General features: G+C 43.6%; 1 protein-coding gene across 5 annotated transcripts in view; it reads left to right on the top strand.

The window, feature by feature from the left end:
• The window catches only part of atp2b4 (ATPase plasma membrane Ca2+ transporting 4), a 96,598-nt gene that overhangs the window by 59,618 nt on the left and 12,173 nt on the right, over positions 1 to 24,807 (top strand). For 4 of the 5 annotated variants that reach the window (XM_088920845.1, XM_088920847.1, XM_088920844.1 and 1 more), the window contains 11 exons: positions 960 to 1,202; positions 1,994 to 2,238; positions 3,859 to 4,093; positions 5,647 to 5,826; positions 7,079 to 7,166; positions 8,795 to 8,901; positions 10,571 to 10,762; positions 11,170 to 11,383; positions 11,774 to 11,985; positions 13,437 to 13,544; positions 15,992 to 16,174. In XM_088920845.1, the coding sequence (XP_088776971.1) occupies positions 960 to 1,202; positions 1,994 to 2,238; positions 3,859 to 4,093; positions 5,647 to 5,826; positions 7,079 to 7,166; positions 8,795 to 8,901; positions 10,571 to 10,762; positions 11,170 to 11,383; positions 11,774 to 11,985; positions 13,437 to 13,544; positions 15,992 to 16,174 (2,007 nt within the window). Of the gene's footprint in view, positions 1 to 959; positions 1,203 to 1,993; positions 2,239 to 3,858; positions 4,094 to 5,646; positions 5,827 to 7,078; positions 7,167 to 8,794; positions 8,902 to 10,570; positions 10,763 to 11,169; positions 11,384 to 11,773; positions 11,986 to 13,436; positions 13,545 to 15,991; positions 16,175 to 20,250; positions 20,468 to 24,807 lie in introns of all 5 variants that reach the window. The other variant, XM_088920848.1, reaches the window with a different exon arrangement.

The raw sequence follows: 24,807 nt of genomic DNA, 5'->3' as shown, positions 1-24,807 counted from the left end.
ACAGGTGGTTTGTACTCTTTCCAGGAATAAGCTGCTTTCCAAGACGGATGGTAAAGCACTTCAAAACAGTTGATTAATAATACACCCCCTAGTGTTTGCAAGTCACTTTAGAGAAAATGTTAAAAATCTAAATGAGCATTACAATTGTAGCAGGTCTCGTAGCATAAGATGAAACTGTTACAGTGACGCCAGTCTGCTAGGACGTTCGATGCTGTTTATGCTTATTACTAGCCGGTTGGGTCTGTGCCAGCTTGGTGCAGCATGGATCACTTGAGCTGTTTTTACTTTAGAAAGGTAAACCAAGCTTCAAGAGCAAGTTGAATGTTGGCGATGTAATACAAGACAGTGGAAAATGTTTTGTGGATAGTTTTTTTTTTGTATATTTGTGTTTCACTTGCTGACCAGCTTTTTTGTTTCGCTTTCTTGACTTCAGTTCTGCATTGATGTATCTGTCCACAGTGTTACAAGTGCTTGTACTTTGTCATTGGCCCATGGCTGCAGTTTATTTTCGATTTGCTGGAATCCTTCTCTCCTTGATAATTATCTGCAAAACCCATAAGACGACAACAAATGTAATGACATCATTCAATAACTGCACCCACAGCCCCAAGCCAGATTCTGAAAAGTTGTATTGCTGGAGCTTCAGAGCTTTATGTATGGCACGATGTGATTATTTGCTAGTGTAAAACCACTGCCTTTGTAATGCACTTTTACACTACACGAGATAGTGTAAAAGGGATCTTAAACTCCCCTTGGAAAAAAGGCTGGTCTTCTGATGTAACACGTTTGGTGCTTGTCTAAGCAATACACTGCTAGCACTGAGCAATACAAATCTACATTTGAGCAATACACATCCTGGTTTAAAACCATATATATATACACACACAGAGGTTTTACAGATTCCATGCTGAAAGGGAATAATACAGAACAATGCTCAATTTTTACTTTTTACATTCCAGAAAATGATGAAGGATAATAATCTGGTGCGCCACCTGGATGCCTGCGAGACAATGGGCAATGCCACGGCCATCTGTTCGGACAAGACTGGCACACTGACCATGAACCGTATGACAGTGGTGCAGGCGTATCTTGGCGACACACACTACCGCCAGATTCCCGATCCAGATGCCCTGCGGCCTGAAACACTGGAGCTCATCGTCACCAGCATTGCTGTCAACTCGGCCTACACCTCCAAGATTTTGGTGAGTGGTGTGCACTAATGCATGGCCACCTCTCCTTCTCGGAACCCCCTCTTCTCTCAGTTCCTCTCCATGACAGGCTTTCCGCCCTGGTCCCACTGAGTCATGGTGTTTGTTCCAGAAATTGATTACAGCTCAGCTCCTTGAAGCCCATTTTCCTGTGTGTCATTCTAAAGGCTTTCAAAATCACTTCAATAATGGCCTGCTTCCATAGTAAACTGTTCTACATCTTTACAAGTTGCTTGAGTATATAAATATATTGGGTCTCCAGAACCAATATATTTGGCATATACATACATATATATATATATGGCATATACGCCTTAAAAAAGAGCAGTTTTAAGCTTATTTTTGCTCATTACCTTTTTATGGACTAACTCAGCAAAGAATGCCTCAGTAGCTGCAGTACTTGCTGCTCTAAAAAATTGCTATAAAACTACAATATTATAACTGCATTATGCACTTTGAGAGTATCACTTTAGTGAAGCCTGACAGATTCATTTAAGTGTTATGAGCAAAACACAGCAATTCAAGGTTGTGAACTTAGGCATTAATGCTTCAACAGTTCACCTCAGACCTTTTTTTAAATCCTCTTACTTACCGTTAAATAAGCCATGTTGAACATTACAAATTCAACAACTTGCCTTGATAAAATCTCAGGTGCCTGGGTGATGTTCTCCTTTGAGAATTTTTAGCAAGTGTTAAGCAGCAAGATCAACCTCCTGTGACCTCAGCAACCTGAAGGCTCTAGACCCATCCGGTTCCATGGCGGATGTACCGTTTCTTCCCCACAGCCTCCGGAGAAGGAAGGGGGGCTACCCCGCCACGTGGGGAACAAGACGGAGTGCTCCCTCCTGGGCCTGGTGCTGGAGCTGAAGAAAAACTACCAGCAGGTGAGGGACGAGGTGCCGGAGGAGAAGCTCTACAAGGTCTACACCTTCAACTCCGTGCGCAAGAGTATGAGCACGGTGCTGAAGAATCCCGACGGGTCTGGATACCGCATGTACAGCAAGGGGGCCTCGGAGATCATCCTGCGCAAGTAAGGGCTCCTCTTCTCGATTGCCATTCTTCCAGCCAGCTGCTCTGTATTGAGACCCCTTAATGAGTCCTGCACCTGATTTTTCACATGAGGAGGTCTCTTTGCATGGCATAGCAAGAATGTGGGCTTCTAAGTCATCACATTTGAGATACTTGCTCAGTTTGTGCATTTGGTTTTGGGGAGGAGACAACATTCTGGAAAAGGGATGGCTTTAGTTCCAATTTGAACCATTTAAAAAAAAGTCAGTGGATGTAAATGTATGTTTTCCTTATTATCCCAGCTGTGTATATCACTCCCTGTAGACCTAATATGGAGGCCAAATGTGCCAGTGATGATCATAAGACGCTTGTTGCCAGGAGCCTCTATCCCTTACTACAGCTGCCCTAAGTTTGCTACTTCACCTGTTTTGGAGCTATTCTTTGGATGCAATGTAAATCTAAGAGCCTGGTGTGACTGTCATAATGCTAACTGATGGAAGATACAGACCAGAGTGCTGAAGACAGTGTGTTGTCTGTCTGCCTGTAGATAACACTTCAGGTTAGGGGATCAATTTGAAAAAGACACTGTTAATGTAGCAAGCAACATCTTAACACTTGTAAGAACATGATACTTGTATAGGAATTAGGTAGTGTGATGCGTGTTTTGTGTGTGTGTATATATAGTTATATTTTTCTTAATATTCTGAGGGGAAAATATTAAGATATTGTGGACACTTAAGTGTGGACAAAATTTCTGGTAGGGTCCTTTTTTATTTTATTCTCTTCTACATTCTCAAATGTCTGATTACCACAGGTTTCCCTGTTCTTATGTTCTGATTCTGCAGTTTCTACTTGCGTTAAGCTTAACCTTGGAAAATGGAGTTGTTAATCAGAAGCTCAATCACAAATACTCTTCTGCTGAGCCCCCTTTCTGTCACCCCTCTCTCCTCCCCATCTTTATCCTTGCAGCTGCCTCCCCAGCTCATTTCTCACAAGTGAGGAGGGTTTTCGCAGACTTGGCATTATGGCCAGGGCTGTCATTTCTTCTGGCAGGGGAATTTATGGCAAACAGTCAAATGTTAAATATGTGTATACTCACTTTTTATTCACTGTCCCATCTCATCATTATTAGAATCTAACAAACTACTGAAAGATGCTTTGCGTTACATTTTTTTGAAAACTGCTTTGAATTGTACTGCAGCTATGATCTGTTGGGGCAGCAAAATAATTGCATTGATTTGTACTTGCCATCTGCTTTACAGTTCATTCTTCTGTTGTACTTGAGAACAGGCTTTCTAAAATAATATTCAACTGCAAGCTAAAATTTTGAAATATATATTAAAAATACATCTGCCAACACTTAATACTGATCTGGAATGGAATGGTTTTGCACCATTTAATCCTATCTTTGTATATATAAGGATAGATGAGCAGCACCAAATCTTAAATATTACCCCAAAATGATCAGCCTCTTTTAGTCGAGTTTCCTCATATTTGTATGTGTGCTTCTCTGTTTGATGGCAGGCAAGTCCACATGCCTTTGCTCCTTAGTTTGGGACTGTGGTTGTATCCAGCAACTTTTTCTGCTCTGAGCTGCTTTCCTAGTTGACTATCATTCTTGCGGCTTGTTTTCCCTGCCCAGATGTTCCCGGCTCCTGGATGCGAACGGAGAGGCTCGGGTTTTCAAGCCCAAAGACCGCGACGAGATGGTGAGGAAGGTGATCGAGCCCATGGCCTGCGACGGGCTGCGCACCATCTGCCTGGCCATGCGGGATTTCCCTGCGGAGCCGGAGCCCGACTGGGACAACGAGAACGAGATCCTGTCAGATCTGACGTGCATCGCCGTCGTGGGCATCGAGGATCCTGTCCGACCGGAGGTAAACGCAGACCTCCGGCCCCAGAAGGAGCGTTCTGCTTGTGAGAAATGCTCTGACAAAGCAAGTGGCAACAAACCGAGAGAGCGCACAACATGGATATTAAAAGTTCAGGCAGTGCTGGAAATGTTGCCTCGTTGTTCCTCTGGAGTTTCAGCATGTAGCTGTCGGTGGTTTTGTGAAATATTTCCCAATGCAAGTAGAAGAAATTAAAATCAAAGCATCTGAGTTTTTGTATTCTTCATTTATGCAGCATCAATTTTAAGTCCATTCTCTCATCACTGCCTACATATAGTAAAAGTCAATTAAAGTTACTGTTAACTGTGGATAGAAGGGGCTTTTGTTGTGCCATGGGCCAAGGAGGAAACACTGTTTAGTTGCCAAGCTGATGCACAGTTAGCACATGTGTATGGAGCTGCCAAGATCAGTTAAAGAAGGAAAGTGCAGGTCATGGAACCTAGACCTTGTGGGATTGTGACAATATGCAAAATGTAGGTGCTCTTCAGTCATTAGTGGTCTATAAAAGTCATTATTTTGTTCTCTGGTGTCAAAAGAGATAGTGTTGTATGCAAATCTGTCTCCCTCTATCTGTCTGCTGTGTGCTGGGAGGTTTCTAATTATAAATAAATGATCTGATTGGGCTTAATGAGTGGTAGGGGGTGATTCATAGCAGGACCCGAATGCGGATAATTACACAGAAATCTGCTGCAAGTTCCCTCCTGCTCCCCAGTGGATCAGGGTGTCTCGCCAGGCTGCAGCTGGCTGTGCACCGGGCTGGGAAGAGCTCATGCTGAGATCTGAAATAACCCAAACAGCGGGGGGGTGGAAGGGCGAGCTGCACCCCTAGAGTTGCTTCCCGGGAGTGATAATGCAGATTTTTTTTTTTACAGCCTGAACTTTTTTTACATATATATATTTGCAAATGAGTTATTTTCAGTGGGTATCTGGAAGGACATATTCAGGAACATTTAAAGTGCCTGCTTAAAAGATACTGGAAGCATTCACGTTGAACAGCCAGTCTTTTTGTTTTTTTGTAATATAAATGAGTGTTTCTATATATAGGTTGTGCACCTGATGGCTGTGAAAAGTGACAGGCAGTGAAAGAATAATGCAAATCTTTTAAGCAGTATTATTAATTTAACTCTTATGCTTTGTTTGCAATTATAAGCAGGGTAACCCTAATAAGCAAAGAAATCTTTTGTCAATTTTAATTTATTACTATATGCTTATAAGGCAGGTTTTTTTATACAGTAGATGTGTGAAAGGGTTGGTAATCATTAACAAAAATGAACAATTTCAGGCTTCATGAATAACCTGCTGGCCCTCAAAGAGTCTTTGAGTCTTGGGGCCGTTTTAAAAAGAATCCAAAATGTTGACCTTAAATGTAAGCTGTTAATGAGCTAGATATGCCAATATCTTGGAAAGCCGACAGCGTGAATATCTGGAGCATGTCATTTCCTTATTTAGACATAAACACAACCGGGTGTGAATCTGCTGTGGTTATGAGGGTTTAGAGGGTGCAGTGCTTCAGACTTCTGTGCCCTTTCTTCTGCCAGGTGCCTGAGGCCATCACCAAGTGCCAGAGAGCAGGAATCACAGTCCGCATGGTAACAGGCGACAACATCAACACCGCGCGTGCCATTGCCACCAAGTGCGGCATCCTGCAGCCTAACGAGGACTTCCTGTGCCTGGAGGGTAAAGAGTTCAACCAGCTGATCCGCAACGACAAAGGAGAGGTGAGGGGGACAGGGTAACCCTCACACCTTCAGCATGCAGCCCACTCCAGCCCTTTCCACATCATCATCATCATCATCATTTATAATTGCTTAAACTTATATAGCACTTTTCTGGACACTCCACTCAAAGTGCTCTAGAGGTAATGGGGACTCCCCTCCACCACCACCTGGATGATGCGACAGCAGCCATAGTGTGCCAGAACGCTCCCCACACATCAGCTATTAAAGGAGAGGAGAACAGAGTGATGAAGCCAGTTTATAGATGGGGATTATTAGGAGGCCATGACTGGTAAGGGCCAATGGGAAATTTGGCCAGGACGCTGGGGTTACACCCCTACCCTTTACATCCCATATCATGAGCATAGATTTCACTCTACATGGGCTTATCGAGTCTCAGGAGATAATATATGGGGATGCCTGACCCTGATGAAAGCTAGGTTACTGCTGTAAGTGGTGGTGGTGGAGCACTAGGTGGCGCTCTTCCCTCTGGACTAGAGTTTACAGACCAATGTCCCAGTATTGTAAAAGGGGACACTGCTGTAGGAGGTGCTGTTTTTTTAATGAGTCAGTAAACCAAAATCCCGACCTCTGGTCATCTTTAAAGGTCCCAGGTCCCTCAGTGTTCTAGCTAAATTCCTTTTCTGGCTTTCCCTAATCCAGCCTACACACATTTCCTGCTTTAGAATTGTCATCTTCTCCACCTGGTCTGAGGGATAATGTACTGCTGTACTTCAGAGGTGGATGAAGGCTCATCCTATCTTTAAGGTACTTTAGGATCTTTCAAGACCACTCCAGAAAGTGCTTTAAGGTATTTTTCTGACTGCACATCACTGGAACGAAACCCCTTCCCAGTCAGAGTACTTTGTACATCACACGCTTCAGTGCACATGAAATAGACTACTTTAGACTCACTCCCATGAGCCAGTTTTATTCTGAAGCCCAACACATACAGCCAGCAACCCCCAGCAATGTAGGCTGATTGATACTGAACCCTGAATATGCGAACCTGGGGAACTCTTCAGCATTACACATTAAAAAAAGCTCAAATTGTGCATGCGGTTTCACTAAGTACCAGCTCTGCTTCGACAGGGAGCTGGGTTACAAAGAAGCTGGAAAGAGGGAGTTGGGCTGTCCTTGAGCAAACCATCATTGTAGATCAGACTCCAGCAGTGGGTTCATTTGACTCCGCTCCCCCCCCCCCCCCCCCCAACACACACACACACACCCATCCACCTCGTCTTCACCTCTCTAGGTCGAGCAGGAGCGCCTGGACAAGGTCTGGCCGAAGCTGCGCGTGTTGGCACGCTCGTCCCCGACAGACAAGCACACGCTGGTGAAAGGTAAGGCCTCCTATTGCAGCAGAGCCGTTTGGTAAAACGCAAAACTCTTAAGTCACAGCAGAATGACAAAAAGAAGGCCCTGATTCCTGAAAGTACTCTTTGTGAATGGAGTAAGAATCTAAATGGGTTTATTGCATTTGGAAATTTTGGTTTTGGTCAATCATTTTTCTGACACGAGGACCATCAAAGCCTGCTGCTTTAAATGAGGAAAAATACTTTATTAGTAGCATTTTAATTTAAAAGTGAATCTGTGACAGAGTAAAAACTCCATGTAATTAGTATTAGGAACAAAGTAATAGGTTTATTTCATGCTGAAAAGAGAAGAGAGAAAACGCAGCGTTTCGTCTGTGAAGCCTTCTTCAGGTGTGAGGAAGAAGCTCATACCTGAAGAAGGCTTCACAGCCGAAACGTTGTGTTTTCTCTCTTCTCTTTTCAGCATGGAATAAACCTATTACTTGTTCCTTAGCAGACTACACATGCTGATGCAGTTACCCACCTGAATTATATTATCTAATTTTATGTTTTAAGGTAAAAATATTACCACATCCATTGAGATGGAAACAGCTGCACAGCTGACTGGCTTGTCCTTACGTGCGATTATGCCATTTGTGGCTTATTTTCCAGTGATGCACAAGCTAATTTGTGGTTTTCTCGTTTCTTGTTTAAGCTTGTGGGACCAGGTTTTATGCAGCACGTTAAACTGGTCTGTAGCTTATGACATTCCACATTTCAGGGTTTCTAGCGGCTTTTTTCTTCCTTGTCCTTTTTAACTGAGCTGCCTGTAATGTCCTGAAGTGTTCCTCCAAGCAGCCTTCAGTGTTCTAGCATCTCAATTACAGAATTGATCGTTGGCCGGATCAATATAATCAGTATTATTAAAACGCCAACATGGAGTAGATTGGATGGGCTGTATGTGGATAAAGAGCAGCTTACTGCTTCAATAAAAAGTAGGAACAAACGTAATCCCGTGATTGAAGAAATAAGAAAGGCAGCTCTTTATTGGCCAAGCTCAGTGCACAAGTTAAGCCCTATAGTCCAGACATCTCTGGTTCCAGCCTGGGCTGTGTCATTAGCCACCTCTACCCAGGAATCGTCAGACAGAGGAAGATTGCTTGGTGCCACAAGGGCAGGGCAAGGTGGCCAGGGTGTTCTCAGATTCAGCCCAAGAGCAGCCCCTGACACCTGCCACACCCTTGCAGTGATGCTGGCGCAAAATTCATTGCTCCTCTGAATGGCTCTACCTGTCCTGTAAAGCGCTAGGGAGCTCACAGCATGGCAAGTGACGAATGGCCGTGTGAGGAGGTGGCGCGTTGATGGAGCATGTCTGCACCTCCTCTTTGTCCCTAAGCTGGGTGTGGGATGTAGCCTTTAAATTGAGCCTTGAAACATTTGGCAAAGAATTTGCAATTGCATCGAGGTAAGCTGGGTATGCAGAAATATTTTTTTAAAAGTGTAAGTCACTTTATAATCAATCCAAATAATTTTCCATTTAAAAAAAATATTTTCCGACAGGACGTGATGCCCATTTTTCTCTTTACCATTCAGCAAGTCTAGTGGTATGGACCCAGTCGTGTCATATACTGTAGATCAAGTTTCCGGGCCTGCTCAGTGTGTTTGTCTCCCTGCAGGGATTATTGACAGCACGGTCGGGGACACGAGACAAGTGGTGGCCGTGACTGGAGACGGAACCAATGATGGCCCTGCCCTCAAGAAGGCGGACGTTGGATTCGCCATGGTAACCAAGCCTAACTTTTGCAGAGGCGTTTCGTACTTGCCTGTCGGACTCTGTTGTCTTTATAACCTCAGTTGTTCCAAAGGCTTTCAGCTGCCGGGTGCTTCTTTAATATTTTTCTTTCCCACAAACCTCTCATGTTTACAATGTGCCACTGCCCTTTTCTCCACTGTTTATTTATGTTGCACAATGAAGGGAGTTAAACCCCCCAGTCCTGCAGGGAGAGGATTGGAACGACCCCAGTATTGAGGTGTCCGCCTTTTAGGTCTTAAAGCTAATAAAATCATTTAATCTGTCTTAAAATGTACACATGACTCGCACTGCGTAGCTGCCTGAAAAGTCGTGGCCTCTGAAATAAGCCATACGCAATGCGTCCCACCTCCTTCGCTAGGGATTTGTGTTTCCACCCCGCACTATGGATGCTGTACATGTTTGCAAGTATTTCTGTGCATTTTTTTCAACAAAACCTTCTATCGTGTTTACTATTTTTAGACGCAAGCCAAAATAAAAAAGGCTTTACAAGGAAGATGCCAAGAAAGTACCCCCAATAAATTCTCAAACTTTTAATGATCGGTGTCAGAGCCTGCTGCCAGCTTCATTGTCTTGCTAACATAAATTAGGAAGCCTGCTGTTCCTGCAGTGGAATCTGGAGACTGTTTTCTGTGAACAGTGTGACTCAGAGGCACATGAAGGCTGGAGCCAGTGAACACACTGGGGTTGTTCTTTTTAGATTTTAAGGCTAACTCGCAGGCCTGGCCTGTTTTTGTATTGTCATTATTCGGTAAAGGTTGGCACGCAGCATGTAGCTGCCTCTGCAACGGAAGGCATAAGAAATAAGCTTGACCAAATTGCAATAATGCAATATTAATAATATAATAGAGATTGCATCATTGGTGATTTTTCTTCCCATTTTCTTTGACCCCCTTGTCATCATGAATGTGAAAGACACTTAAGGGAAAATTAATGATTCTTAAGGAGGATTGCTCCAGGGTTAGGACCCAAATCTGATTTTAAAAAAATTCAATCCGTCTACCAGGAGTACCCTCCAGATGTGTCCTTTGTTTGTGACTTTGACTGCCTGGGATAATGGCTGGCATCTGCCCACTGGAGCAACACTGGCCATTCCTGGGCTTGGAGTTCTGTTTTATTTGTATAACATTTCACAAAGTTTCATCTTTCTTAAATATTTGTACCTTGAACCTTTGACTTCATTTGGTTCATCCACACTAAGTCTATTGTGCAGTGAGATGGGAATGTAACTTAGGGGTTCTCATGTTGCTGTTCTGAATGGCTAAATCACTGATGCAGTGGGCCAAAACATATTAGCCATTGCATGCTTCAAAGGTGAGCATCAGAAAATAATAGATTTCCTATAAAACTGAACCTGCATTAATCTCCATTAATCCTGTATTTCCAAACTAATGGCCCTCAACACTTCAGCCAGTTATGCTTTATTGTGGTTCGTGTAAACCCTGCATTGCTCTGGAGTTCTAAGGTCACTGTCATTCTATTGATGATTAGCTAATTAAGCCTTTTTGTAATCTAATTAAAGATGTAATAAGGGAGTTGTGAGGGTCAATGAAGTGGGCTGGAGCTGGAATGAAGGGGGAGCCACAGAGGCCACAGGAGCAGTGGTTGAGAGAAAGCTGACCTGCTTCCCTTATGCCTCCAGGGTATCGCTGGGACAGACGTGGCAAAGGAGGCCTCTGACATCATCCTGACCGACGACAACTTCACCAGCATCGTGAAGGCGGTGATGTGGGGCCGCAACGTCTACGACAGCATCTCCAAGTTTCTGCAGTTCCAGCTGACCGTCAACGTGGTGGCCGTGATTGTGGCCTTCACCGGTGCCTGCATCACTCAGGTAAGATCTCGCCGCAGACCGGCCTGCACACTTCTGTGTGTGCTGCAGGTGCAGGTGGTGGAACAGCCAAGGACAAGGTGTGTTCATGTCTGTCCAGTTTCAAGGGATTTGGGGGGGCGTCTGGAGTTCTAGCTTAGTGGATTTAACCGGGGCTATTTTACGATGCAGCATCTCTGCCATCACGCATCACGCAGGCTTTTTTATGTGTGTTTGACTTTTAAGCAGCCGTACTGCTCCACAAGCTGTGAGTCAAGCCACATGGTTCACAGCCTCTGCCTTGCTTGTCCTCTGACAATCGGCCGAGACACTCCAGTGCAGTTTTGATGGGTTTAGGACTCTTCTGTTGCCCTGGATTTCTAGCCTAGCCCTGGTGCTCTCTCACCCTCTGCGTCCCACTGCTCCCCCAGGACTCCCCTCTGAAAGCCGTGCAGATGCTGTGGGTGAACCTGATCATGGACACCTTCGCCTCCCTGGCCCTGGCCACTGAGCCGCCCACGGAGTCCCTGCTGCTCCGCAGACCCTACGGCCGCAACAAGCCCCTCATCTCGCGCACCATGATGAAGAACATTCTGGGGCATGCCGTCTACCAGCTCACCATCATCTTCACCCTCCTGTTTGCTGGTACGATGAGCTGCCCAAACCTCCAGTGGGCCTTATTCCACTATACAGCAGGCACATTGGGAGGGTGTTTCTCTTGCTTGTTTGTTACTCAAGTTGTTTACAAGTTCACAAGTTTACAAGTTGTGCATTTTAAAACGCACTAATTCTAGGGATACTGTACTCATTTCTTGAGAGGATGATATTATAATACCATCTTGGAGTTTTACTTATAAAAGTAGATATGTGTCCAGAACCATTTGTATGTATGAAACTTCCAAAACCTTTCTTCTCAAGTTACATACCATGCTCCAAAATTTTAAAATCCATTTTTTCACTCAACTTCCACCTCCCTGACTGTACCAGTGTCACAGTGCTTGGTCTCAGAATGAAGACTTGTTCTTTCCGAATCAGGGGAGAAGTTCTTCGACATCGACAGCGGGCGTAACAGTCCGCTGCACGCGCCCCCCTCTGAGCACTACACCATTGTCTTCAACACCTTCGTCATGATGCAGCTGTTCAACGAGATCAATGCCCGCAAGATCCACGGGGAGAGGAATGTCTTCGAGGGCATCTACCGCAACCCCATCTTCTGCGCAGTGGTGATCGGGACCTTCGCCTGCCAGGTACGTGCCAGGACACATGCAAGGGCAACACTGTTAAGGAGTGAGGATAACACTTCCTGGATCCTTTAATGCGCAAGTCAGATTGGGTGTTGAGTGCTGCATGTTTATGAACATGAAATTAGTCATGTGTTGAGGTCAGTTCCTATTGGGTTATCAGTGTTGATATACAGAATAACAAAATGACATTTGCAGGGATTAATCTAACCTAAACTGCAGCCCCTCGTCTGAAGTGTGGCAAGGTGGAGTGCTGATGGCACAGTGGGCCTTGGAGTAGTTCAGTCTTACTCCGTCAGATCAATTTTGTTTTTCATATTGAGCTACATTTTTTTATTTTAGTATTTTAATACACCAACTGCAATTGTAATTTTTATTTACAAGTTACAAGTGGTTTTATTTCTGTGTATATGACTTCTTCGCTTTTTATTATTGTGATGTGTAATTTCAAGCATTGAGGTAGAATTTGTGCAATGTGAATAAACTAGTATAATTATATATACAAGATAGAAAACTGCAGTATGGTATGCAGTATGCTAGAAGGTTTTCTTGATTAAGTATGTTTTCACAAAGTGCTTCCCTGCAGGCTCAACCAGTTAAGGTGTTCTCCCGAGCAACAGGTGTTCAACCATGGGTTTGAACCTGGGTCTTGTCTAGCCAACTGTGACTGAAATGCCTCAAGAGGCAGTAGGGTTAGATAAGTCAGGACTCATGACTCTCAAGCCTCCCGGGGACTCTCAGGCAGGTGGTGCTGTCAGTGAGGGACGCTCTTCTCCTCCAATCAGTGCTGAACATTGGCCTGTGACGTGTTAAGAGGCGTGGCTTGCAGGTGGGCGGAGTCGGAGGAGTCTTCCTGCACTCGCAAGGATTAGTGAGGGATTTGACTGCCCATGTATACCAGCAATGTTTGGGAGCACTTTACATAGTAAAACAGGAACAGAAGATTAAATGGAAAATAGAACAAAATGTAGAAAAGAGAAAACTCCAACTAAGTCTTTAGTCTAGATTTACAAACTGGGAAAGAGTTAACATTTCTCAGAGTGCCAGGGAGTGAGTTCCAGAGCTGGGGAGCAAGCACCCCAAGACACCTGTACCTATAAGAAGGTGCTATTAAAAAGTGTGCCTCAGCAGAGCATAAAGCCCTGCTTGGCACTTAGCATTCTCATTACTCCCTAAGTATTGCAGGGATTTGGTTTGTAGGTCTTTAAAAGTTAAAAGTAAAATTTTCTCCCTCACTTCCTCCCTCTCCCTTGAGTGCAGTTACGGGAATCGTAGCTGCGAGCCGAGTCGTGAAAAAGTCATCAAGTCAGCTAGAACCAAAAATAACTGCCAATTTACGAAAAGCAAGCTTGGCTCGTCGCAGCGCTTCTGAGCGAGCGAGCTGGGAACGGCGGAGGGGGGCCCCGAGTCCTCTCCTAACATCTGAGACTTCTTCCCTCTTTCTGAATCCGTCTCAGATCATCATTGTCCAGTTTGGAGGGAAGCCCTTCTCCTGCTCCGGCCTGACTGTTGACCAGTGGCTGTGGTGCATCTTCATCGGTGTGGGCGAGCTGCTCTGGGGTCAGGTGAGGACAGGTTCCGCTGGCCTTCAGCCAGTGGGTAGAGAATGGGAGCACAAGAGAGGAAAAAGCTGGTTGGAGAATGTATTCATCCTGTCAAAACACAGTCCTCCTATTAATTACAACAGTTGTTGTAATTTCTAACCTAATTATATCGTGAGTACATAAAGGGCTATTGCTTTTCAAATTGAACATGATATCATCCCACTGAAGGTCAGCCTGATTTTCAGTTTTCTTTATTGCTACACATTGCTTGGGAATGCAGCTAGCAGTTGATCTTTTTTCATTTTTGCTCTGTAGCTGTGTAGTTTGTTTTGTGAGCAGTTTCATGTCTGAACTGTTGAATACTGGCTTGTGCTAAAGCAATTATAACTGTAAAAGACATTTGGGTGAACTAATACCCACCACATTAAATCACTGAATCAGAAGAGTTCCTGATACTTAGAATCTATGTTTCCGAGGGACACGAGCAACATCAGTAATGTCTCACGCACAGATACCTGGAAAGAACTTGAGGAGCTACTGGCTCAAATACATCCTGAACTTTATTCCTGAATATCTGCAGCTGTCACCCACCTGGGATTCTTTCCTAGACACTGTACATCAGAGCCCTGTGCGTGCGTGGATCTTTCTGCCGCTGCCTGATGGAAGCGATAAAATATCGGCAAAAGCCAGAAGAAGCAATTACCGCCCTTACAGTTTTGTCATTTTTTGAAATGGGGTTGTGGGCGGAGAAAAAGTTTATTCTTGGAGCCTTGCAGGCTTGAGGCGTGGAGACAGTCTGTGTAGTTCTTCAAACAGAGGAATGGACTTTCCAAAACTCCCAGCGTCGAGAGCTTTGTCATAACGAATTCTGCCAATCTGCCTTGGCGCAGATGAAAGCGTTTTGTCCCAGGTTTGCAAGCTCCCCTGGGACCCGCAGCCTCCACAAGAGACTCCCTCTGCGTCTCGTCACGCATCATCCAGCGAAGACAGCCTGCATTCGCTTCTTATGCTTACTGTGTGAAAACAACACCCAGGACTACACAACAGCCTGTGCCCTGTTCCTGGCACACATGCCTGCTCACGGGCTCTTGGTTAGAAAGCCTTTGCTGAGCAGAGCCGCACTTAGACCTTTGACAGCTGGGATGTGAATTAAGTGAAACAGCCTGTAAACGCTTGAGGCAGGTATTCAGCGTGTATCGCTCCTTGTAGGTGAAAATGCCATTGATGCTTTCAGAATCTGTTCCCGAATACCTAGAGCAGAGCGATCAGAGAAGATGACAAAAGAACTGTTGGCATTTCCTGTGGCAGTGCAATAATAACAGGATGCACCAGTAATTCGTACTGTTTTAGGTTTCTAAAAGGGTATGCTCTTCGTCTTCCTTAAAGATGTTGTTTTACAGATTTATAGTAGTTTATTATTTTTCAGTTTAAGATTTTTTACGAATTCAGCATATGTAGGTGACGGGACTAGTTTTGTGTCAAGTGGGAGGAACAAAGGAATGTTGTGTGTAAACAAGCTTGTAAACTACAGTTTTGTCACTTAAGAGTGAAGAAACAATACTATCCAGAGCTGCCAAACCTGCAGACTGTTTTTAGTTACTTTGCTTTCACAATTCTCACCACTGGGACCATGGGTAGTGTTGATTCCAGCAGTCGAACTGCAAGTCTTGCAACACAATGAATTTTGATCAGATTTGCTAGTTTTGTTTTTGTTGAAGTCAGTTTTGACTTTTGTGAATTGATCATTGCTGTGGGGGCTTACCTATGTAATGTGATGTGGGGGTGGGATGCCTGCGTGTGGTTTTTTGAGTATGCAGTTGCATTTGATCAAAGCCCTTTTGTACTAAGTGCTTTAATTTACTGGAGTCTTCATCTGAAACTGTTCTCCTATTGGATTTTATCAGGACAAAAACAGAATGTAAATTGATAAGTGCTCACATGCGTTTGACAAGGGATGGATTTAAATCAGAAATTTATCATAAGCACTGTAGTTTTAAGAGTTTGATTAAAGTGTCTTCTGTGCATCTGAAATACAGGAAAGTCTATAAGAATATAAGTTACCAACAAGATGACATTTGACTCATCTCAGTTGATTAGCAGTTAAGCATTTAATTGTTCCCAGGATCTTACCCAGCCACTTCTTGAAAGACGCCAAGGTATCTGTCTCATCCATATGGTTGTGTAGCTTGTTCCAAACTCCCACAACCCTATGGGTAAAGAAGTGCCACCTGTTCTCGATTTGAAACACACTTAGTGTCCATGTTTCACTGTTCATTCTCAGATAGGACATCAATTTTAAAATTTAGGTGAAGCCATCAAATATAAGAAAAAAGGGCAAAAGGTAAAGACTCTAAAACCAATCATAATTAGTATCCTGCACAGTAATTCCGAAAGACTGCTTGCCCACTTGAAGATCCTGAGCAGGGGAATGACTGCAGTGTGACACTGCGCCCTTGTCCTCCCTCCAGCTGATCTCGGCCATTCCCACCCACCGGCTGAAGTTCCTGAAGGAGGCCGGACACGGCATAACCAAGGAGGAGATCCATGAGGAGGAGTTCACGGAAGGGGCGGATGAAATCGACCACGCTGAGATGGAGCTGCGCCGGGGCCAGATTCTGTGGTTCCGAGGCCTCAACCGCATCCAGACGCAGGTACGCCACCCCCCAAAACCCCCCCTGCCCCAGGGAATACCATCGGGAAGCACTAACAGCCCTTTCCGTCCCCAGGCGCTGTGGGCGACATGCTCCCAGCCACGTGTCCTTGCCGTGAGAGGAGCCCCCTGGAGCTCTGCTACAGTAACACCCTCCTCTTCTCTTCCCACACTCTGGTCCCTCACTCCTCACTATCTTTCATCTAGGGGAGGCCGCGCTTATCTCCCATTCCGGACAGTTTCTTTTTAGCAGAGTCACGGTCACAGTTACAGCACGTAGTATGTTAGAGCTTGACGTTTGTGTTTGCACACCGCCTTTTATTTTTCTGAAGGAAGTTATTTTTTTGGTGTCTCAGACCTAATATTAAACTGTGACTTGTGAATGAACCAATCTGGTGACTTTTCTCACAAGCTTCCTTTACCGAGAGGTGGTGTGAATCTCTCGATGAGACAGTGAAAGGGAAGCCTCTCTAGCTGAGCTGTGTGACTACTGCTAGAGCTGCTTTTTGTTTTTTTGTTATTTCCAGAACCAAGTATTGTACGATCCCTCTTCCTTTCCTCTCGCCCACCCTTCAAACACCAAACTATCTATACCACAAAGTGCCCACACTCTCGTTTTGTAAACAAGGCTGAAACCTGTTGTTTATGAGAAAACAAGAACAAAGTTTTGTTTGTGTTTGACCCACAAAGAAAATCACGGGGGGGAAAAAGTCCCTTTAATTGGTTGAGGTCAACCCCGGAATCTTCAAACAGTTCCCCTCTTTATAGTTGTGGTTTTGTTTGTTTGGAATTATTGTCTCATTTTTCCAAAACGTACAGAGTGGCTTTCACAAGGTGGGGAAGGATGATTTTCCCCCATTTTCTTTTTCATTTCTTAGTGTTCTTTTGTCTCTACGGGCTTGTTGGACGAATGTTGTTCTTCCTCTCTTGTGTGATTATTTACTGTGACCGTTAAAATGTATTTAATAGCATCCTTTCCTTTTTTAGGACAGAAACCCATCTAAAGCTGAGCGGTCTGGGTTTTGTAAGCTTGTGCTTGTCTGGTCTCCTTTCCTACTGTTTACAAGCAAACCCAACTTGCCGCCCTCCTCCTCCTCCTCCCCTTGCCCAGTCTGTCTCTCTTGTGAGGATACTGTATTTGGAAGCAGTCTCCTAGCTACTGGGGATGGAACAATGTACTCTGGATTTGTTTTTACCTTTGAGCACTGTGCTGTTATTTGCTTTTAATAAAATCGCTGGAGGTATGGATTGGAGCTAGCTATGACAAATGAAGTGACCCATGGCAAGGAAGTTCTAGTTTTTATTTTTTTTTCCTCAGACTTTTTTTTTCCTTCTTTGAGGAGGTAGTAACGGGGGCTGTAAAATGAGAGAGAAAGGAGGTGAGAAACTGGCGGGGATGGTTTCTGATCAGGAACAGTGATTAAAGGCCTTGTGAGAAGTAAACTGTAGAGACCAGGGTCGTTTCCCCTTGTATTGTCTACAACACAATTTTTCTGGTGCAATATTTTTTTTTTTTGCTGGGAGGAAAAAATGGAAAATTCCAGTAAAGCACAGCTGTTTGTTTCCAGGTAGCAGTGTAGGAGTATCCTTTTGAATTCTGAAAAGCAGTAGAATACATTCCCTATTATTATGCATTATATAAATGTTCCATAATTTAGATTTCCTGAGAATGATCCCCCTTTCATTTATTTATTTGTTTGTATACCTCAGGATGGCACATCTGTGGGCGCAATCATTTCAATAAACACAATACGCCTTCAAACCTGTGTTTTCCAAGACCAGAGAAGAGAGGTTTGCGGTCTCTAGCAGGAAGTGATAAAATATAAGAGTGCAGCTGGAGGCAAATCTCTCTCCCTCCCCCCCAGTGACACTTTTTTGTGATGAAAAGCACAAAAACTGCAGTTAAGCCATACAGTATATGGATTGTGCAGTTAAATTTCATGCGGATGTGTGGTGGAGGGGAAGTGGGGGTATTTTTAACATTGAGGCACAATCTTCTCTTCACAGATTTCTTTTCAAAAATACATAGCCGCCTCAATGAAAGTCACCGGGGGCAAACCGGTGTGTAAAATACGAAAGATGCTCTGTTCTGTTTCATTTTTCTCTTAATGAGGCTGTTGAACTAATGGGTTTTTGGACATTTTACTTTCGAAGAATGATATTCATTAATTCACCAGTTTTGTCCAGTTGAGTAGATGCTATAAGCAAAGTAGTTTTTCTGTTGTGCTTTTCATCCCAAAGGATAAAAGAGCACTTTTACAGAGGAAGGAACCTAATTCACCCACCTCGGAAGTACAGTACCTTCCTGGGTGACATACAGCAGCCTTCCTGCATAACAGATCAGGAGGAGTGAGAAATTACTTCACCCATTGAATTAAATTAATTCTAATCCAGAAGGAAGATCGCCACCTACCGGTCAACCAAGACTGCAACTTACAGCAGCAACCTGATTTGTCTAAGAGGTCTCCCATCCTAGTGCTGAGCAGGCCAGTCCCTGCTGCAGATCTGACATCTGACAATCAAGCTGGAAGGCACTAATGCTGCTGCTAACTAAACTGTGGATTTAGCAAAGGGATATTTTCCAAGTTTATTAACTGATTATCTTAGCAGCAAAAATGTTAATCTGAACAAATTGATTGATTTTACTGTAGATGTCAGCTTGTACATATACAACATCATACAGTAGATGTCTGGGCTCATTGCCCAATACCCAATACCATCAGTGCTAGCCAAACATCTAACAAAGTGAAACATTTAAAGGTAGGCATTATAAAACAGTGAAGCTTAAGCCTTCATTGAGGAGCACAAATGAGAACTACTTGTTCTGCAGCTTACTAATTATTGGTTTATTAATAGAATATTTTTTCTTTGCCTGCACTCTAACTTAAGGATGGAAAATGCACGGGCAAAAGAAGAATCCATGTGTAATCACAGTATAAAAATAATGCCAAGATATTCTTCAGGAGTGTTATGGCACCAACCAAATTGTTTTTGTTGAGACAGAATGCACTGCTGTAACAATGTTGGTTAACATTTGGAGCACAGTGTGTATTCTTTTTCTTTTCCTTGCAGATTAAAAATTTATGAGACCACATGAACACTAGCACATGGACTGCCATCCAGAACTAGGCGTACAAAAGCCTAGTTTAATGTTTCTCGCATAGTAGCACACCCACGCTCAGCATATTGTATCCATACACTGTTAAAGTCTCCCTATATCTCCTCTTCTAAAAGGCATCTGCTCGCAAGCTGTTGAGCACTGCATTGTACTTGTGCAGTTGTACACCTTTGGTACTTGTGCGGTTGGCTTTATTTTCCATTTTTTTTCTCCCAGACTGATTCTCTGATTTTCTTTTTTTATTGGTTTCCTCCTGGTTCTTGTTTCATCAGCTCTTGTAAATGGGAGGAGCTCATGAGTCTGTTGTAGAGGTTTTTGTCTTCTAAACATCTGGGTTCTCTCTGCCCTATGACTTCATCTCCTGTGTGCTCATTCCACCCACTTTTTTCACCTATGTCCTCCTTTCCTTGTTCTGTAACCTCTCTGTAAATACAAATCCTCAACAGCAAGATGGCATCTCCTGCAGTTTAAAGAGGTTAAGGTTGATCACTAGCACTCGCCAGGCACATGCTAATGGACCCAGTTCATGTTTTTGCTTTCTGAGTGCTGATGTCTGGTTTGCTTTGACAATCTCAGAATGGAAGCCATTGATTAGCAGGTGATTTTGGTTCAAAATAACATCTTAGTATTGGAGAAAAAAAGCAAGTAAGCATTTGTCTGATTTATTCAGCCTTAGATTTCCCCTTTCCCCAACCCCTCATGGCGTCCTCCAATTTCTGTGCTGCCAACTACTTCCCTGCCTCCATCCCTTCCCTGAGCTGTGTTTGCCCATGTCTGTTCCTTCTCAACCCCACCACCTCCCTCCCATACCTGATCCTCTGCTCTCAGGTCTCCTCCCCCCTGCCCCCGTCCCTTCCTCCCTCTCTCTCACTAACTGGACCGTGATTGGTTATTTCTCTGTTCACGCGTGCTCCGCCAGCCCATGGCGGGTCTCCCTCTTACTCTCCTGTTCTTTGCAGATGGACGTTGTTTATACATTCCAGACGGGCGCGACAGCAGTGCCCGGGGCCCTACGTCGGCAGCCCTCGGTGGTCAGCCAGCACCACGACGTAAAAACTGTTTCTAGCCCCGCCCATGTAGCGATTTCCTCTTCCTCCTTGTCCGCCAATTCTGCCGCCACTAGTGCTGCCGCTCCACCGCCTGTCACAGCCTCCGCTTCCTCTTCTACTGCAGGCAGTGAGTGTGCGGTGTCTCTACCAACCAAAGCTGCATGATCTAATTAATGATTGTTAACTGACAATGCCAATAATAACCACCTCTTCTCTCTCTCTCTCTAACTCACTCACTCACTTGTGTGCGCACACACTCTTGTGTACAGCGGCTGCGTTTTGAATCGCTCTGCATCTCTACCTCTTTCTACCTTGTGCATTGCATTGTTTTTTCCAATTCTGTGCATACAAACTTGCATGAGTTAACCCTCGGAAGTTTGGCGTGGAGCCCGCCAACCCCTCCACCACCGCCTCCACCTCGTCCTTAGTGAGTCGAGATCGTGCAAAGCCTTAGGCGAATGAAAGGCTAATCACTGCCGGCCTATCCAATTTCATTCACCCTAATTGTTCTTCGGCAAGAACAATAAGTATTTTGCTTTTGTTAATGACTTTTTTTTTTTTACTTTGAAAAATTACACTGGTAATCTAAATCTTCAGAGAACAGACCACGATCGCATCCACCCTTTTATCTACCCTGAAACGCTAATGCATTGTGCGATTATGTGGGTGTTGATCTTAAGTAGTGCAAGATTTTAAATGGGAAAAAAAGTAACTCCCGAGGGTTAACTGGCACTATAAATAACCATGCATCTCTTATTTTCTGCGGCTGCCTGCATCTTGAAAATCTGTATCTCTCTCACCCCATAATGCCTTTCTGCCAGCTAGATTTGCCACCCATTCCAATTTGTTGGGAAAAGCATGTTTGCTCAAGTGGCATGTCAGAGCTGGATGGCTGGACTTCTGCGGTGTTCCGAGGCTGGGAATTGCAGAGGGCGATACCGGCACCACTCCATTCTCCAGGGAGCAAATAAACGTGTCATTGTAGACAACCACCTATAACCCAAGGCGAACGGAGAACCTGAGTCAGCATAATGCTGTTTTTATCAGCTCGCTGAGGGACAGAGAAATTCATTGCAATGAAAGATTAGAAAAAAAGAGTCCGGGCAATAAAACGTTGACGATGGATGTGTAGCCCATGGCATCGATTCAGATGCCGCTGTTCAGAAAAACCCATAGGGTTGCTCTGCACAGTGAGTCAGCAGAATATATCAAATTACTCCTCTGACACTTGGAAGACACTGTTCTCAGTCTGTTTTTGCAGGGATTATGAAATTACCCTTCCTTTCTCCTTGAAAGAATTTGGGGAAAAAAATGTCAAGCTGTTTTTTTAGTAAAAATGTACATCACTACGTAATTCAAAATCCTGCTCCTAGATCAACAGCTCTAAATGAAAAATAATCTCTACGGAAGATTGGGCGCATGTTGTGCCCTGTAGTGAAAGGGACTGTCAAAATCGCCCTCTTCATGGGATTTGCAGAAGCTGCTCAAGTCTCGTTTTGAAGCTGATCGGGCAGATAGAGCCTGGAGAGGCTCCGATGCCCTGAGCACAGCGTGTGTGTGTGTGTGTGGTGCTGGTGCCCTCTGCCATCCAGCCTGCTGCGCCTTCAGGAAGGTGCCAGACCCACAGGGCACCGAGCTGCACGAGAAACTGCTCTGCTGCGGCAGATGCCCCCTCTCTGCCGATCGGCGCTGACCTCCCGCTCTCTTCTTTCCACTTGGTGTCCTGCGAGGAGTTATGACTCAGAGCTGGGGGGTTTCTCCACCTCGATAGCGGCTTTCTTTCTCCTGGACTCTTGACGGTAGCCCTTGCTTTTTCAGACCTGCCTCAGAATTATTTGTACAGGCCTGCTACAGCTGCTCATCAGCTGAGGGGGTCAGTGTTCTGAAAGCAGGGCTTTTCCAAGAGCTTCTAGAAAGATCCTTGGATTGTCATTTCCTAGGAGAAGGGAAAGGTAATGTGCGTGTTACATACTGTAAATAGAATTTTTCTCATTTCCAACAGACATTGCCCAGCTTTAGGAAAATTTAGATTATTTTAAAAAGCATAACATTGAATTTAAAAGTAAATATTTGGGACCATGCCTTAATTTTTTGCCATTCTACATCTATAGGTAAATTCAATATTAAAAATATTGAGTATTTTTACTAGTTGTGATAACTCTTATCGTATCCTCGTATGTCCTCAGGTAGAATACTTCATTATCGTCTCAGTGCCATAATTTAAATCTGCAGATTTATGTCATAATAAAAAAAACAAGCTGATTTGATTACTGATCAGGGAAAAACAAACCTTCAAGCCTAATGCAAACTGGAAATCTGGATGACAAATTCAATTAGAGTTGCGAGATTGGGTCAATTTCAGTGCAAGAGCTTGTTAAAATTCCTATCTTGGTGCTAGAGCCACGAAACAGCTCAGGTCTGTGTCCTATCTCCAGTCTGTTCAGCTCACTGGATTACTGCTGGATTTCATTCACTTAACCAAATCTCCTTACATCTTTTCCACTATTCATTTTGAGCAACCAAGACTGCGTGCACTTTGAATGCATTGTTCTTTGCCTGTCTGTCATTCTATCCTGCACACCTGTCTCTCTCTCTCACAGGGTTTGTTCACTTCCTTCCAGCAAATCACAGAGGCAGGTGGGCTCCCAGGAGAAAACATAATTAAAGAATTAAAAAGCAGCTTCTTCATGTGATGGGACCTTCCTGCTATGAATTAGAACGTCTGTTAATTTAGAAATTCTGCCTTCTGATCCTGTTAAAAAGGCAAAGCCGTGAGAGAACAAAAGTTTTTTTTTTCTTTAAATCGCCAGATGATTTGTCATTTTGAGCTGCCTCATTTTGAAATAGCCAGTTCTGAATTGACATTACACTAAAGGCCTCTTACTAGTACTGAAGACGTAAAGATCTCCATCTTCAAGCCAGATCCTAGACTTTATTGCTAGGTTTTACTGGTCCAGTGACAACGGATTATCTTGCCATGTCAAACAGGATAGAACAGCATCAACAATGAGACATGTCTTGGTTTTGTACAACTGCCTTCTGACCACAGAGTTTAATTAAACTCAAAATAATATTCATTAACATTTGATCACCTTTAGATGAAACCCTTATTGTATTCAGACGGAAAATTTCAGTGTTGTATTCCCCTGAAATTTGGAGTAGGAACTTGTTACAGAGAGGAAAACATACATTAAACAGATTTTATTTTTAAAAGTAAATTTCTATTTTTTTCCCCTGGCTGATGTTCCTCATTTGCTTTTGCTGTTCCCTTCGAGATTATTTAAATGAATATGGACAGCATTATTTGTTGCAAGGGCTGCCTTGAAGATGGCTAATTAAAATAAGTCTGGTAAATTGGAAAGACACTACTGTTGTCGGAATTTAAGCTTCGTTATCATGTTTAATTAAGCTGCTCTTTAATTTCTAACTGGGAGTCCGCCTCTCCAGAAGTTCTGCATCAGCTACTGTACCTACAGCAAAAAACTTCAGTAGTTATTATAAATAGCAGAAGGAGTCTCTGTCTTTCTCGGTATTTCTTGTGTTACAGCATGGTGAGTTAAGAGCATGCTGTGGGTGGAGCTTCCGCGCTCCCTCCACGCTATTTCCCCACCCATTACTGGGAGGGGTTTCAATAGGAAGTATCCTCCCACAAGCGTTTTTCTGAAATCAACAGACAGCTTCCTGACATACTTTTACAATGTGTATCTTCATGAGTTTTTTTTTGTGTGTTTGCATTGTTCTTTGTGATCAGTGTTGAGTGCATTTAAGTGAGACACAACTAGGAAATAACCCTTTCTGTAATGTATAATCTCCCTTGGTTTTAACAGGTGTTAATTGAATTTAGACATATTGTTGGAGCATGACTACCAATTGTATATGTCTTAATCTCCATGTTTCCCATTGTAAGCTGGGGGCATGTGCCATAAATCTCAGTGCAAAATCAAAATACTGTACAGAAAGGGTTACAGCATCTGTAACAATTAGGTGTGTTATGTATGTAGGTAGATGGCTGGATTTTTTTTCCCCAAAGTGGGAACTGGTGATGTAGGGGGTGTGTATTGCTGTTTCTACCAAAGGAATATCTTTTTATCCAAAACTGGTGATTGCATTTCTGTGCTTACAGAATACCAAAATATTAAAATACATACCAAAAAGTGAGAAGATGACAGATAAATTCCGAATACCCTTATTTAAAAATTTCTGGAAAAAAGGTCTTGGTATGTTCTAAAGGTTACTATACTGGCACTTTTATTCTAAGCTAATTAGTAAGTCAGAGTAGTCACAAACAAAGTCTTTTGGCTGCAGTTCATATAGGTATCAGTAGAATTAGAAAAAAGACTCTAGAACAGATTAACAGCCTGATGACATTTGTTTACTGAAATCTATGTAACTATGTACCGCGACAATGACATTTTAAATGACCTCAGTATTTTGCTCACTTGTCAGGAGCAATGAATGTAGAGTCTA

Source organism: Atractosteus spatula, chromosome 7 (genome assembly GCF_055471065.1).
Source record: "Atractosteus spatula isolate fAtrSpa1 chromosome 7, fAtrSpa1.hap1, whole genome shotgun sequence".
NCBI lineage: Eukaryota > Metazoa > Chordata > Actinopteri > Semionotiformes > Lepisosteidae > Atractosteus > Atractosteus spatula.
Note: the sequence above shows the minus strand (reverse complement) of the source record. Positions and strands in the feature narration are given on the sequence as shown.